Source organism: Mesoplodon densirostris, chromosome 14, assembly GCF_025265405.1.
Source record: "Mesoplodon densirostris isolate mMesDen1 chromosome 14, mMesDen1 primary haplotype, whole genome shotgun sequence".
Classification (NCBI taxonomy): Eukaryota; Metazoa; Chordata; class Mammalia; order Artiodactyla; family Ziphiidae; genus Mesoplodon; species Mesoplodon densirostris.
The window spans coordinates 52,070,718-52,086,528 of record NC_082674.1 but is presented as its reverse complement, the minus strand read 5'-3'; the positions used below and the strand labels follow the sequence as shown (position 1 = coordinate 52,086,528).

Genomic DNA, 15,811 nt, shown 5'->3' with positions numbered 1-15,811 from the left:
CTCTCTGCAGGGCTCAGCTCTTCGTCCCACCTCCTCCTCCTCCACCCTCCTCCTAGCTCCTTTGCGACCCGCCCCTCTTCCCCTCCCCCACTCTGCGGGCAAATCGCTGCTGGAAAGAGGCGGGGGACGAAGCGGCGGGCTTGTGTGGAGCCTTGAGGTGGCATTGACGGGCCATCTGGCCAATAGGAGGTAGGCTGATGGCGCGTCTGTGGCTGGAACCGGCCAATGGGCGGGCGGGCTGGGGGCGGAGGCCCAGGTTCCAAACGCTCCGCGGCGCCATGGGCTGAAAACTCAACCGAGATGGAATCTCCCAGTCTGAACCGGTTTCAACCGGTTCCGAGTTTGAGGCACTAGGAGGAGGGGGAGAAGCGGCTGCAGCGGCCGCGGCAGGAGCAGCGGGAGCTACAGCATCAGCAAGAGCAACAGTAGCTACAGCCCCGGCGGCGGTGCCTGTTCCAGTCTTTGCTGCTGCAGTCCGTGCAACCACCCAGAGGGGGAGGGGGAAACCACCAGTCGCTGAGGAGCAGGAGAAGGGGGGAAAGTTTAGGCGAGCCTGGGTGGGGGGGGCCCAGCGCCGGAGCCGCGTGAGAGAGGGAGCCGTATTTTGGTAGGGGGGAGTCGGACTGCAACTGGCAGCAGAGCGTCCCCCGGCCGTGTGGACTCTACAGCCCCTACTCCTGCCGCTCCTGCTGCCGCCTGTAGCTGGAGGGTCTCCCTGGGGCAGAATCTTTGGGACTTGACCCCGTTCCCCTCCCCCTTCCCTCACTCCCTAGCCAGGCGGGAGCATTTATTCCACAGATTAATTCCCCTTTTTTGGGGGGGGCGGGTGTGTGTATCGGGGGGAGGTGTCCCTGAAATAGTAAATATTGTTGAGCTTTTTTTGCCCTTATCCTCTTCGTTTTTTTAATTTCCTTTTTTAAGGTGGGAAAACTGTGAAACCCACCTTGATTTCCTCCCCTCTCCCCCCCCCATCCTCCCTCGCCCTAACCCCCCGACAAGGAAGGAAGAAGCAGTTGGTTCAATCTCTGGGTAAGTCGACTGTGTCTTCGGGGTCGAGGGTCGGGCGGCCGGGCGGGAGAAGGCTGGCGTGGGGCGCGGCGGCGGCCGCGGGAGGCGAACCGGGGAGGCGGCGGCGGGCCCACAGCAGAGCCTGCGATTGAATGGAGCCGCTTCTGCCGCTGGGGGATGGAGGCGGGGAGGCTGCCGCGGGAGGGGAGCGCTTGCTGGGTCATTCGCGTGTGCGGGTAGCGGTGGAGGAAGGTAAGGAACGTGGTAGTGAAGTGGGGCCCGGCGCGGGGGTGGAAGGGCTTCCCCAGCCCCTTGGGTTGGGGAGAAGTTGGGGTGATTTCAGGAACATTTCTGTAAATTATTAGGAGTGGAAGTTTCCAGAAATATTTAGTGCAGCAGCATTGAAACGTCCGCCTGCATCACGTGGCCCCTCGGTGGAGAGCTTGGGATCGCGGGAGGGAGGGGCTCTTAAGTCCTTGCTCCTCCTGCAGGGAAACTCAGAATCTCTTGTTTTTTACAGAGTAGAATTAGAAGTAGGAAAGGTTAGTTGATTTTTCAGGGAAGTGCAGATGAGGTTCCGTGCTGTAGTTTGTTTGGGGGGACTTGGGTGTGTAAAGTGATCGACTCATTTACTGCTGGCACTGTACAGTGGATAATACCCTGATTCTCTTTCATTCCCGTGTCTGAGTTTGGGTTGGGTGGGAGGAAGTGGTGTATTGGGGGAAGCATGAGAGATTTGCCCAGCCCAGACCTCCTCTGACCACGCAGAGGCCATGCTGCATAGGGAATGGGGCGGTGAACTTCAGGCGCCTGGTCTAAATGCCTTCTCCGAGTATGGGCGGGGTGAGTGCGTGCTCCAGTATGCTATAGTTAGAAGTGCTGCACATCGGTTCGGGTGGGAAGAGAGGGGAGGGCGGGCCTTAGTAAGGTGTGTTTCTACTGAATGAAGCAGGCAATTGCCCACACAATCTAAAGTAGCAGTCTTTCTCCTTGCAGCGACTTGTTTTTTGACCTACTATGTAGTTATCATTAAGCAACGGTTATGATTTTCTTGTTTTTGGATGGGAGCTGGCAGTGTGTAGTTGCCTGCCTATTCAGTTTGAAGTGGCAGTGAAGGTATTTTGGTAGTCACTTGTAGAGTCGCCACGTGGCTGGATAATATCTTATATTTGCTATACAGTGAGTGGAATTTAGGATTGAGTGTCCCAAGGAGAAGGAAAAGCTTTTGTGGTTTTTTTCACCTCTCCCGCTATGGCTGTTTGCTGTCTGCCTGATTGTGTATCTTAAGCGCGTGGGACACTGCTGTTAGTGGAAAGAATGTTTTGGAAGCTGTTTGATTTGGGAGACTAAATGTGCTTGGCATTGACTAGAAAGCCGCCATTTCTGTACTACGTACGGTTCGAGAATAGGTAGGTCATTTCGAAGATAGCCGCTAGTTTTAAGGGTGGCATACCCTGCTGTATTTAACACAAGCTTCTATTCTAAACCTGATTTTTTTCACAGGAATTTGTCTCATTTTTGTAAGGACAATGTGCTTGAAAACGAAACTTTTTAGAGTCACTTTAATCTTTCTCGTTTTGGCTATTAAATTATGATAGGACGAAATAGGATAAAAGTTCGTTCAATTTTTAACCCCCCCAATCGAAAACATTTTGATATATAGATCTTGGTTCTTTGTGGACATTGCTTTTCAGCCTCAATTTTAAAGATTGTTCTGATCCTTTGAAATTGTATGGCACTTGAATGGGGTAAATTTACACTTCCATTTGTGAAGTATATTTTCTTTTTCATATTAGTATTTAGATCAAAGATTGTGTATGTCAGGTATTTTGCATTGAAAATACATTTAATAACTGCTGTAGAAATTTTTGAAATCTCGCCAGTTTCTACTGTCAACAGTGGATGGAAAGACATAAGAGGAATAAAAATCCTCGAACTCATAATTTCTGTTTTTACATTATATCTAACCTAACTGATCCTTCAGACTTTTACTTTGTTGTAACTGATATTATCGTTAAATAAAACATTTGACTTGAAATTGAAATTGCTGCCATTGTTAACGTTTTTTAGCTGTTATAAAATAGACAAGAAATAACGCGTTTTTCCTAACAAGCTGCTTTGTCCAGACATAATGTAATCAAATTAGCCACCCATTTCCTGATCTTGGAAGGTTAAGAGAGGGAGAAGTAGAGATGACCATCTGACCTTGTTGGGTCTAAGTACAGTAAACCAGGGGTACTTAACTCAAGGTTTCATGCATGGCTTTCATGGTGTCCTGAATCGTCTGTAATTGTATACAAAGTTTTGAATTTTTTAAATTTGGCGACAGCTATCCTGTTCCTCTGATTGTGAGGCATCTCAACCCAAAAAAGTTTGAGGAGTGCTGATTTAGCCAGTCAGACTTAAGTGGCACTGGCTTTGAAGAAAAAGCAAAAGGAAAGATTTTTATAAGGCTGGACAACAAGAATGTGCATGTGTGCCAGCATCTTGGAGTAGAATCCTCTTAAAGGGGTACCATTGCATATGAACCAGTAGCTTTTAAGCCAGTACATTACTTGAGGTGAAGAAGCTCATTTTTCTGTTATGGTAGAATTTGGTCTTACTTAGAAAATAGCAAGATTTTACAGCTTTTTGTTTTGCCAGTCAGTACCTGGAAATTAAAAAAAATCTTGTTTGTCATATTACCATAGTTTTTTTTTTTCTAGACCATATATTCAAGGAGTTTGTACGCTTGTAATTTAAATCTCCAAATTCATTCAGGGATGAAAGAAACAAATATAAATGGTTTAATTGAGTGCAAAAGCTTAAATTCTGTAGAGGTTAAGGATACCAGATTTGTTAGACTTGTTAGCTAATCATTGCTATATATAGGAAAACTTTTATACCACATTTAATTTTTTGCGTCTTCAATATATCTTAAAAAATTAAGTTAACATGAAATGAGGGAAAGTGAACTTTTACTGAACCAGAAGACCCTACTTGGAGCGGGGGGCGGGGATCCATTTGAACTTCATCTGTATTTAAAATTTTCGAGATCAAGATTTTAAATCGTATCAGGTTTTAGGACCATAAATTCTTTAATAATCATTTTAAAAACGGGTTAGGGTAACTTTATATACATGTTAGTAGAAAGAACAGTATGATTTTTCTGGGGTGTAAAAATAAAGTGGACCCTATAATGATTAATGCAGTTGTGGAGTACCTAAGTAACTTCAGCGTTTATTTGCATTTACTATCTCAGTTGTTTAGGTAAAATCTCTGAAATACAAAGTAAAATATTTGTAAGAACATGGTTGAAGTAAAATAACTTGAGTAGAAACTTTTTGACAATATCAAAACTTCATAGGCGCCTTAAATTCTTTTTCTTTATTTTCAGTAATCTATGCCAGCAATTATGACAATGTTAGCAGACCATGCAGCTCGCCAGCTGCTTGATTTCAGCCAAAAACTGGATATCAACCTTTTAGACAACGTGGTGAATTGCTTATACCACGGAGAAGGAGCCCAGGTAAAGTAGCTGATCAAAACATTATTGCAGAGTAATAAAGTTGTTGAGTTTAGAATAAAATTTTAAATTACCACCTTTTAAAAAATATCCCATAGTTTGTATTAAATTGGAATTATATATTAATTCTGATAGGTGGTCTGGAGAAAGAAATTGCACTTCATTTTGAAATGGTTTAGAGTGGGATGTTTTGGAATATTATTATTATACTTGTTTTGTTCTTCAGCAACCTGTACCCCATTTAATAAAAGATACAGCCCAATGTATTAAATGTTTTGTAGATATTAAAGGTTGTATGTCCCTTATATATTTAATGTATTTGGAGTTAATATGAGTCTCCTGTTTTTGAAACATTTAAATTGCAGAAGTACTTCACAGATAAAACTTGTTTTAAATATCCCACAATACCAGGTATCTTTACATTGTTTGAATTTTAGCACTTGTAAAAGTGATACTGTATTTAAAATAGGAAATTATCGTACACTTAATCTATGTTTTGATCAGTTTAAGGTTTGGGTTTTTTTTAAAAAAAAAAAAAACAGGAATGTTTGTAAATTAAAAATTTTTTTTATGGTACAAGAAACTGGACAGTCTTGAATCTGCACCCTGCGGACCTAATAAAGATTTAAACGCGTAAAAGTTTCTGTTCCTGGATTTAAAACATCTTATAAGGTGACGTGACAGATATCTTACTAGTAAAATTTTGTTGCCAAAAAGTGCATTTCTGGAAGATAATGTATCGTCAAGCTATTAATTTATATTTGCATAGTTAAACCCTGGCTGCTTTCATACTCTTTAGAAACCTCTGAAAGGTGGATATAGTAATATCTTTCATAGATAGTCCAAAAAACATGATGTATAAATATTAGCAAGTGGTGCATAAGTATTTCTATTCCCTTCTGAAATCTAACATTGGTTTCACTATAATAAAGAAAAATTTAAAGGGAAAAAGGGCCATGAAAGTTGTATGAGTGGAAAAAATTACAGTGATTTTGTAAGCTTGTTAGTGCAGTTTTATACTCCTAGGCACTTCGATCAGTGTTCTTGTCTCCAAAAGCATTCCTGAAAAAGTATCCGTATTTACTACACATACCATACATTCAACATGGAGCTTTAAGCTCCATTTCATCCCAGCATGGATGTATGGAAAGCAGCTGCTTTTGGAAGAAAGTATGACAGTAAGGTTGAAATGCATGAAGTAAGGTTGGGCTCAACTTTGACTATATTAGAAGCATAAGTCTATAAGCCATTAGGAAGATTGGCATTTAATTTTATCACATCATTAAGCTGCCACTGCTCTTTAGTCTTCGTTCTTTTTTAACCTGGTTCACAGCATCTAAAAGTATGATGACTAAATAGACCAGTGTTCTAGGCTTATAACAGAAGTAATTATGAAGACTGTGTTGTAATACTGCTTTAGTAATGTTTCACAGTGTCGAGATTTAATGATTTTAAATTTGACTTTTGAATAAAGACTAGATTTAGAAAAGTGTTTACAGATATTTTCCATTTATGAAGACAAAATTAACTTTCCCAAAAGTAAGAATTTTATGTTTGGTTAGATTTCTCATGGGACAAGTCAGTTGCATAAAGAATAATCAGTAAGTTGGTATTTGTTATAGATAAGGGAACAGGCTTAGAGCTTAAAGGCAGTTAAGAACCCCTTTCTGAAAGTGATATCTTTAAACTTCCTTGTTCAATTTTTTATATACCACTTCTTGGGGGTTTTATTTTGAATAAAAAGTTGAAGGTTGCAGTGGAAAACGTGTTTATTTTGTTTTTTTTGTTTTTTTTGGTTTTTTTTTTTTTTTTTTGCGGTACGTGGACCTCTCACTGTTGTGGCCTCTCCCGTTACGGAGCACAGGCTCCGGACGCGCAGGCTCAGCGGCCATGGCTCACGGGCCCAGCCGCTCCGCAGCATGTGGGATCTTCCCGAACCGGGGCACGAACCCGTGTCCCCTGCATCAGCAGGCGGACTCTCAACCACCAGGGAAGCCTGGAAAACATGTTTTTAGTGTTAGATGTCTTAAATTTATTCCAGTAAGTTTTCTAGTCATTCCTCTAGAGTCTCATCTACAAAGTGTTACCTACCTTGCAAGAGACTGGAGGATTAGTGATGAGGTTTTGTAAAGCACCTGTTAGCGGTGACTGCTATTTAGGAGCCATTCTGTTTAAAGGGGACTTTGAAAGTATAATGAAGAATATTTCACATATGTGATATAAACTCATTGTTTTAAAATATGGTTTGGTAGAGAGTTTTTGTTTGGTTTTGGTCATAAAATATGTACTTAAAATAGCAAGTAGAAATTATGCTAATTAAGCTTTCAAACTCACCTCTATGTAGCCTAACTTTTTTGAAAAGGATTAGGTAACTTTGGAGAGGAAGGAATTATTAGAAGGGTGGCCTTTAATCTGTAGATAGAACTTTTGCCTAGATGGGTAGTATAGTAGAATAATTAGCACTGTAATATTAGGGCTACCTTCTGTTATAAACATTTTCCTATTTTTAGCCAAGTAGGACGCCAGGGAAACAAAAATGTTGGAGTTGGGTGTTTTCTCCAGTACTGTGTTAACTGTCTTGAACTCTTTTTATCTATTGCTTAGCAACTAAAATACTTTCACCATTCAGTTAGTAACACAGGGAGATGCCAGATTTTCTCTCTCTTCGGTTTCCCTTTGTGCCTTTTTTAACCCCTCCTGGGGTTTTAAGTTAATAAAGGAATATATTTTTTTTAAAGAAAGGATATATTATGTAAGGACAGTGGGATTAAGACAAATTTTAAAAAGGACGTAAATACTAGCAATAACTTTAGAGAGTAAAATTACAACAAAAAGGATGACTGAAAAGGAAGGAACGTGATTTATGGGGAGATTGAAATGAATGGCAATAGTGTGGGAACTATTCATTTATGTGTAGAATGCTCATCACTTAAAAAAATCTGATAAAGTTGTATCTTGACCAAATAACTTTTACTAGGCATGGATCTTTGATGTACCTTATCCTCTTACTATTTGTTACTATTTTATATGCAAGTCTCTATCTAGTTAGATATTCTCAGGAAGAGAATCAAAACACTGCTAAAATGGGCTTTGGCTGTAAATAATTCACATCACCATTCTTTCTACCTCTTGTTGGTTGGTTATTATATGATACAATTACAACCCTTTAAAGAAATCAAATAAATAATGTATAGTTGTATTTCAAGACTTCACACACTTGCTCTAATCCCAGACCCTTAGGGTGGAACCCAGGCACCTTATTTTTCTTTCAAGTTCCAAAGTGTTTCTGGTCTTATTGTCAGGATACAGAACCATTACCTAATTTAGTGGGTGTGTATTTGTCAACGTTTTAAACAATAAGCAGTGTATAAAAGCCACAAGAGGGGCTTCCCTGGTGGCGCAGTGGTTGAGAGTCCGCCTGCGGATGCAGGGGACACGGGTTCGTGCCCCGGTCCGGGAGGATCCCACATGCCGCGGAGCAGCTAGGCCCGTGAGCCATGGCTGCTGAGCCTGCGCGTCCGGAGCCTGTGCTCCACAATGGGAGAGGCCACAACAGTGAGAGGCCCGCGTACCACAAAAAAAAAAAAAAAAAAAAAAAAAGCCACAAGAGAAAAATGATTTTTTTTGTAAATTGGAATAAAACGCAACTTAAAGATTATGAGGTATCTGTGTCAGAGATGGTTTAAATAAGAATGCTTTTCTCCCCCCCTTTTGATGCTTCCTTGTTTATAACCCATAGAATCAAACCCTTGATCAAGTAAATGATCTAACAGAAGGATAATTGCCAAATTTTAAAACCATAAAACTTTACTCTTTGGTTACAACATGTGATAGAAATAGGTAAAAGTTAATTAGGGAGGATCCAGCTGAGCTACAAAACAGCCTTTAAAGGTGAAAAAGATTAAGCAGTTGCTTCCTGAAAAAAATTAATAGACTTAACAGCCTTTGGTAAAATGTAGTGTTCATATCGTATGAAAAACTAAAAGTTAAAATGAAGAAACTAGATAATGTCAGCATGGCTAGATCTTTAAAACTGTCAATTGTCAATCATATCTCAGTGAAGCCGAGGGAAAGAAACTATGTCAAATGGAAAGAGCAAACTGCAGAAGGATTTCTACAATATACCATTTATATAAAATTTAGTAACCACACAACTATATTTATGAAATTCATACACATGCTGTGAAAATACAGACAGGAAAAGACACCAAAGTCATGAAAGTGATTATCTCTAAAGAAGGAACAAAGGAAGGAAATGGCGCTGAAGAAAGGTACAAAGTTCCATAAGTTTTAGATCTTATGTTTAAAAGAAAAACAGACAAGTGCAGCAAAATCTTAACATTTGTTAATTCTAGATGATGGTTTCGTAGGTTTAAATATTCTGGGTTTGCATTTTAGAAATACAAAAGCAAAAAAAGAAAAATTTCAAAATAAGCTAGGATTTAATATGTGAAATTAAAGGATTTTCAGAGACAGGTGTGTTTACAATAAATTGAAAATACTGCTTTAAAAGGGTCTTAATGTTTTATGTGTATCAACAGGTATTAGAGAGTTGTAGACTTACTTAGACCTAGTTTTTATCTGTCTCCCCTGAAATATAATTTTATAGATAAGGTTTGTTAAAGATATCTTGGTGACTCTTATAAACCAGAGTATACCATTACATAACTTACCTAAGTAGATGTGAATTTTTATGTGTTGCTTTTGGTTGATGGTGTGCTGAGAACCCCTTTATTTCGGAGTAGATAATTGATTGAATTTAAGTTCAGTTTTGAGAATACCAGATAAAGCAGATTAGGGGAAAAAAAACTTTTCTGTTTCAAAAGAATGTACCCATTCTTTTTTTTAAATAATTTTTTTAATTCGTTAATTTATTTTTGGCTGCGTTGGGTCTTCGTTGCTGCTCGCGGGCTTTCTCTAGTTGCGGTGCATGTGCTTCTCATTGCAGTGGCTTCTCTTGTTGTGGAGCACGGGCTCTAGGCACATGGGCTTCAGTAGTTGTGGTGCGCAGGCTCAGTAGTTGTGGCGCACGGGCTTAGCTGGTCTGCGGCATGTGGGATCTTCCCGGACCAGCGTTCGAACCTGTGTCCCCTGCATTGGCAGGTGGATTCTTAACCACTGTGCCACCAGGGAAGCCCTGTACCCATTCTTAATTGAAGTTTATAATGGACACATTTTTATTTCTATAAGGATTCGTTTCTTAAGTATTTCTGAAAGTTGATAGAATCAGTGTCTTATTAGGATTTGTGCCTTGCTCAATACCATTAGAAAGAACAAGTTAGCTTAAAATTCTTTTTGTATACTATTTTAGCAAAGAATGGCTCAAGAAGTACTGACACATTTAAAGGAGCATCCTGATGCATGGACAAGAGTCGACACAATTTTGGAGTTTTCACAGAATATGAACACGAAAGTAAGCAAGTGGTGGTTTTTTAAATCCATTATTTCTTCTTTTCTTCCAGTCATAAACTTTGAGGAAGGTATCTCATTTTTAGTATTAGCATTTGTTATCTCAAATCATTTAATAATGTTAACTTATTTCAAAATTTAGTCTTAAACATAGAATTAATTCTTGCAAATAGTCCTAAGAATTATAAATGAAGTTTTGAAATTGGGACTAGTATGCAAGGTGGCTTTTTTTTGTTGTTGTTTGGGGGGTTTTTTTGGTTTGTTTTTTTTTTTTTTCTTTTTAGAATATGTGTACAGATCTCAGCATAAATTCTGAATGTTATTCAGAGATGAAACATAACATCAGAGGAATTATTTTGGGCAAGTAATCAATATAACACAGGCTAGGCACCTCCAAAACCAAGTTGTGTGGGCAGCGTAAAACCCTACTCCATGGTACCAATGCTTTTAATGGGACAGCACTCAGTTTTTATTTGCAATTGAAAATGTTATCATTTGGGTCCTTTTTTCTTAAGTTTGAACAGAAGGGTTGATCAAAATGTGTTTTGACTGTTTAGGCTTGATGATTCACACTTCTCTTTAAACTGCCTTAAAGTAGTAAAATACCATGCATGGCATTCTGTTTAAATACACACAAGGTTTCCACTTGGTATACATTGTGTTAAAACAGAAAGTAGCCATGTTCACCTCTGTTTCTGAAATCAGACTGTGGTAATTAACAGTTTTAAAATATTAACTAGTTTTGACATCTTATAAATTTTAGGGCAAAAATACAGTCCAGAACTTCCTCAAAGTGCTAACCTTAAGTAACATAACAGTGTTTGCCTGTTTGCTTGCCTGGTAAATTTTGCTTTTTATACTGACAGACATTACTAATGTTTAAGTTGATTTATCAACAGTATTTTTAAAAACTCAAATTTGTCTTGTGAAAAATGAGATGATTAGAGGAACAGAAAGAAAGCAACAGGTAAAGAATTCTTCCATTTACATAAATTACAAATGATTTGGTGCTAAATTTATGCACTATGACATTTGGCTTTTATGCAATCATTTTTTTTTCTTTAAAGATGTTAACACTACCTGATATTAATCATAATGTTCCATTATGTTGATTGCTTGTAATAGGAAGAAAAGGGGTGTCTTCCTGTGCAACTGACACAGCTAGGCTTTGACGGCAGGCCTCCACAAGGTCTACCCTTTTGATTCCCTTTAACTGAATTCTGTTCATCAATTGTTTTTGTTTCATGGGCGGTGGGAGGGGAAAGGGGAATTCAATGCATAAAATAAGTATTTCTAAGGGCTCAGTAGAAATTTCTACCATAGGGATCATTTCATGCATTTATTTTTTTCATTTAGTCTTTGCTGTTCTCTGTCCCTCATCTTCATAACTCAGCAGTGGATTTCTCAAGTCCTGAGGTGTAAAGCAGAAACTTAATACTTCAGAATGATATTTGGATTATTTATGTATATCTCCAAAGTAGTTATTTATCATTGGCCCTCAGATTTGGCTATCACTTCAGATTTTTTAATCAAAATACTCCTTTTCAAAGAAATGTGAATTCTCATCATGTGTAGAGTCTTAATGTCTAGGAGAGATTGGGTTTTAGGGTACTGTGTTGGTGATCTGTGTATTCCTTTGAACTAATTAGTGAAAAGCTTTTATTGGGCTTCCTGCCTCAGACCTGTTTGCAGAAAGATGAAAAGATGAATTGTATCTTCAGCAAGCTTGTGCTACTTTTTTACAGTTGGAGAAAGGACTAGAGGTTAGTAAATAGGTAATCCAGGTAACAGTATCAGATATAAAGGCAGAAGTAAATAAATGCAACAATGAAGGGGGGGATATCCTGCAGTTAAAAAGGGTACGCTGAAAATACATTGGCTAAATATGGTTAAGTTATCATTAAGATTAGTACTTCTTAACTGGTGTATTTATGGTGGGTTTTGTGTCTTAGTTTCTTAAAGATCTTTGTAATTGGTTGAGAATTAGCAAGAGAGTATATATTCCATGTAGTAAGAAGTGCATTTGTTTTGACTTAGTAAAACTTTTGACACTCTGATTTCATGCCTTTAAAATTAATTTAAAGCAAGTTTAGGGTAGTATGTTTTTAAAAGTTAATTTAGAATTTTAGTCAATGAGAAACTTACCTTTTTTGTTTATTTACATTTGTCTGAAACTTAGATCTATAAAGAGAGGTAAATGAACAGGAAAGAAAGCTTCACCATTTACTGCTGATTATGAAACTTTTTAATGGCATCAAATTTATAATTTGTAATTTCAGAATTTTGCTTTGGCCTTGTTTTTATTTTTGAAGTCTTTTTAAGGAATGTTCTGCAAATGTAGGATTTGGGTTGAAATGGCAAATTTTTCCTAAAAAGTACGAAATGTTAAAAATGAAAGAAAACAGCAAAAACACTGTTTGAGCACAATGTAGTTTGGGACAGTCTATATTGTGCTTTGGATAAAGTGTGCATTCACATGATCCCTTTGGTTGAAATACTAATGCTCCTATTTTATTGTGTGATGACTAACCATTTTAAAGATGAACTCTTATTCTCAGCCAAAACTTGCAATCTGAGGTTATATGTCTATATATGAATGAGTTTACCTTTCAGGTATTATAGCTGATTCTTCCCTAATTCAACCAGTTGAAGCATACCACAACAGTTTTGACCCTTTTCTTCCTCCTGTCTATCCACACTAATTGGTCATGGTAATGATTTTGGGTAGTAACTCCTGTAGCCTTGTAAATTGTTATAAATATTCTTGACTATTTAGAGTGAGTAATCAACAGGAGGGACAAAATGGCTTGAAAGTGGTATTTGTATTTATTAACTTTCTTATATTTTTAGTTATCATTTTTATAGTTGGAAGGAATACCTGAAAGGTAGATACAGATTGCAACATTCATTTGTGTATTATTTTGACTGTGCACAAAAGTTTATCTTTAAATTAGTAGAAATAGCAACTCTAAGGGTGGGATTAAAATTTAAAATTAAACCCGTGGGCTGTCTTGCTGCTCCTTAAGTAACACACCAGTGATGTTTGTAAACACTTTCTGTAGAAAGTATCTGTGACAATACTTTAATACTTGGCCAAGAGCTTACAACTCCTAGAAGATGGTAGGAAGCTTGAGAGCATCCAAGCTGCTAAATTCTTAGGAGCCTGGTCGTGTTAAAGTACGTGAGCCTATAAGCAGTCATTTATGCTGTGAATTCGTATCTGGCTGCTACTTTTCCTTCTACAGACTAAGCCCATTTGGCTGCTAAGGGCTTTTTATTTGGTTCTTCCTCCTGGTGTGAGCATGTATAAACAGCAGGACGTTAAATAGAGTAGTAAACAATAAAGTGAGGAAAATGCATGAAAACTCAGTATATGGGCGAATAGATCCTTGTTTAATATATGTAATTAAACTTGGTAGCATAATGTTTTTGAAACTTTAGATGTAAATGTGTGAATGTCTGTCCATTTGTGAATCCTGGAAATTGCCAGTCTTACAGCAATATATTCACATGCTTCTATTCTCCAATTTTCAGTATTATGGACTACAAATTTTGGAAAATGTGATAAAAACAAGGTGGAAGATTCTTCCAAGGAACCAATGTGAAGGTAGGAAAGTGTTTTAAAGAATTGTAGATTCAGAATTCTATTATTCCTGGCATTTTTATTATCGTTGAGTATTGGACAGGAGGAATGTGTTGAATCTTTAGTAGTTTATTATGCTCTAATGGATTACTGCTTTCATCATGTTGCAAGGCAGGTTCTGTTTATATTTGGGGGCAGGGGAAGAATAAGGTTATCTTTGGGGGAAAGCAGAAACCACACTGGTCAAACTTCCTACAGTAAATATTGTGGTGAAAAATTGGTATCAACTTACAGTTAATCTAGACCATGTTTGAAATGAATGAAATTTGAATATGCGCTCTTATGTATTGTTTTAAATTCATCACACAGTAGCAAGTAATGAGTACTGTAATAAAAGGAATAACATAAATATAACAGCAAAGGAAAAAACAAGTTTTAAAAATCAAGATTTTAGCTTTTGAAATTCTGGGCATACCTTATAAGAGGTTGGCTTCTAAAATAAGGAAAGATCAAAAAATGAAGATGTGATGCCTGGTATTAATATTTTTACTTTTTCCTTTGTCACTACCTCAGTAAAAGTAGTCATGGTTTAAGAAACATGGGCAAAGTTAGTCTCTTGGAATTCTTTAATGCAGTTCCTTCCAGTTTTCACATACTGCCTTATTATCTACTTTGTTACTTGTTTAATCTCTGAAAAATAAAGAGAGAAGTCTGGATTTTAAAATGGGGTTATACTACTTTTGGTGTCGTTTTTTCCTATTATGTCCCCTTTCTTTGACAGTTGCTCTTTAAGATTTGTCTTTACCTGCTTTCTCATGTCATCTTTATGGTGGAATAGCGACCTGGATTTACTCAGTCTGACTTAAATCTTGACATCTTTCTAGCAACGTTTAGAGGTCACTGGGACAGTTTTTAACGGCAGTATCCCTTATACACCGTAAACTGTGAATTAAGAATGATAGTATGGGAGGAAATAGTGCCCCCCCCCAAGAGGTTCCTGTTTCTTTAAATGTTTTTATTTTGGTTTGAAACCATTTTAGATCACATTCTGTGACTTTCTCAGAAATTAGTTAAGTACAGTTTGACTCTGGCCCAAATAGATCCTTTGTACTTCATCACTACTTTTAGGGACCTTAGGGGCAGTCCTGGTTCCTTTACTATTGTTTTATACTTGTGGTTTGAACCTCAAATTTAACTTTGGGTATGGCTTACCATACCAACAAAAAAGTGTAATATTTTACTTCAGTGCCATTTTACTGTAAGTCCCTCTTTAATTTCTAAACACATAGACCTCTGCTTATTACATAAGGATTGTGCTAGATGATCCTCCCAAATTATTTTCCAGGTTTAAAATTATACTAGCTTATCAGTCATGGTTGTATTTGTTACTGAAAAAATTAGAGGCTAAAGTTCTCCCTGAGGACTTGACAGTTTTTGCTTTCTACATGAATGGGAGTGGCATGTTTTGGTTTTTATCATAAAGTCAAAAGCTTCCATATATTTCTATGTAAGTATCAAATATATACATATTCCAGGGCATATGTATATTTAATATATGCCCTGGAATATGTATATATTTAATTTTAATTTTGAAAGTCTTACCATTCTTGTTTGGCAAAAACTGGTGGAGGCAGGGCGGTGATTATACTCCCTGAGTCAAGAGAATTCTATTTTATTCATGTGTTCCTATTCTGTATTAGTGAGATACTTCATTTCTCTGCAAGCAGTACTTATTAAAAAAACATCAATTAGAATCACCTTTCCCCTTGCATTTCCCCTTAACACTAGTGATAAGATTGAGTGGGATGTAAACTTTTAAAAAACTACCTGAAGTTCCTATCACCACATGTATGGTTTTCACTGTCAGTGAAGTCATTACATGGAAGGGAAAGTGTGATGTAATTTTTAGGGTCTTTCAGAGGCTCAATATTAGAAGAGCGTGTAAAATGGCTCCCAGAGAATGTTAGTGAACTCTGTCTAACTTTAGATATACAGCAGCAACTTGTGTTTTTAAGGTAATTGATCTCATTCATAAAACATTGGGAAATAAATTTATTCACTACTATATTTATAATTCTTTCCAACTTTGTCAATCCTAGGAGGCTTCTACAATCCTAAAATTTTGTATCTCGCGAAGTATACTAACATTTCTGAATGTTAATTTTCCTTCATCTTTAAGTAACTACTATATTGGAAATAAATTAGTATACCCCCCAAAATATTGTACATTCCTTTTGTTTATAATTGTCATATCTTTTAAGCTGTTGTCTCCATTTTAGCTAGTCTTTGTCCATTTTAGTGCCATT

The 15,811-nt window shown here is 37.6% G+C and overlaps 1 protein-coding gene across 2 annotated transcripts in view; it reads left to right on the top strand.

Moving 5' to 3' along the window:
• Positions 1-259: 259 nt before the first annotated feature.
• The window catches only part of XPO1 (exportin 1), a 43,373-nt gene continuing 27,821 nt past the window's right edge, over positions 260-15,811 (top strand). Inside the window, exons 1-4 of one of the 2 annotated variants that reach the window (XM_060117046.1) lie at positions 260-1,029; positions 4,385-4,516; positions 9,825-9,926; positions 13,457-13,529. In XM_060117046.1, the coding sequence (XP_059973029.1) occupies positions 4,391-4,516; positions 9,825-9,926; positions 13,457-13,529 (301 nt within the window). In that variant the 5' untranslated portion in view covers positions 260-1,029; positions 4,385-4,390. Of the gene's footprint in view, positions 1,030-4,384; positions 4,517-9,824; positions 9,927-11,092; positions 11,112-13,456; positions 13,530-15,811 lie in introns of those variants that run through there. The other variant, XM_060117047.1, reaches the window with a different exon arrangement.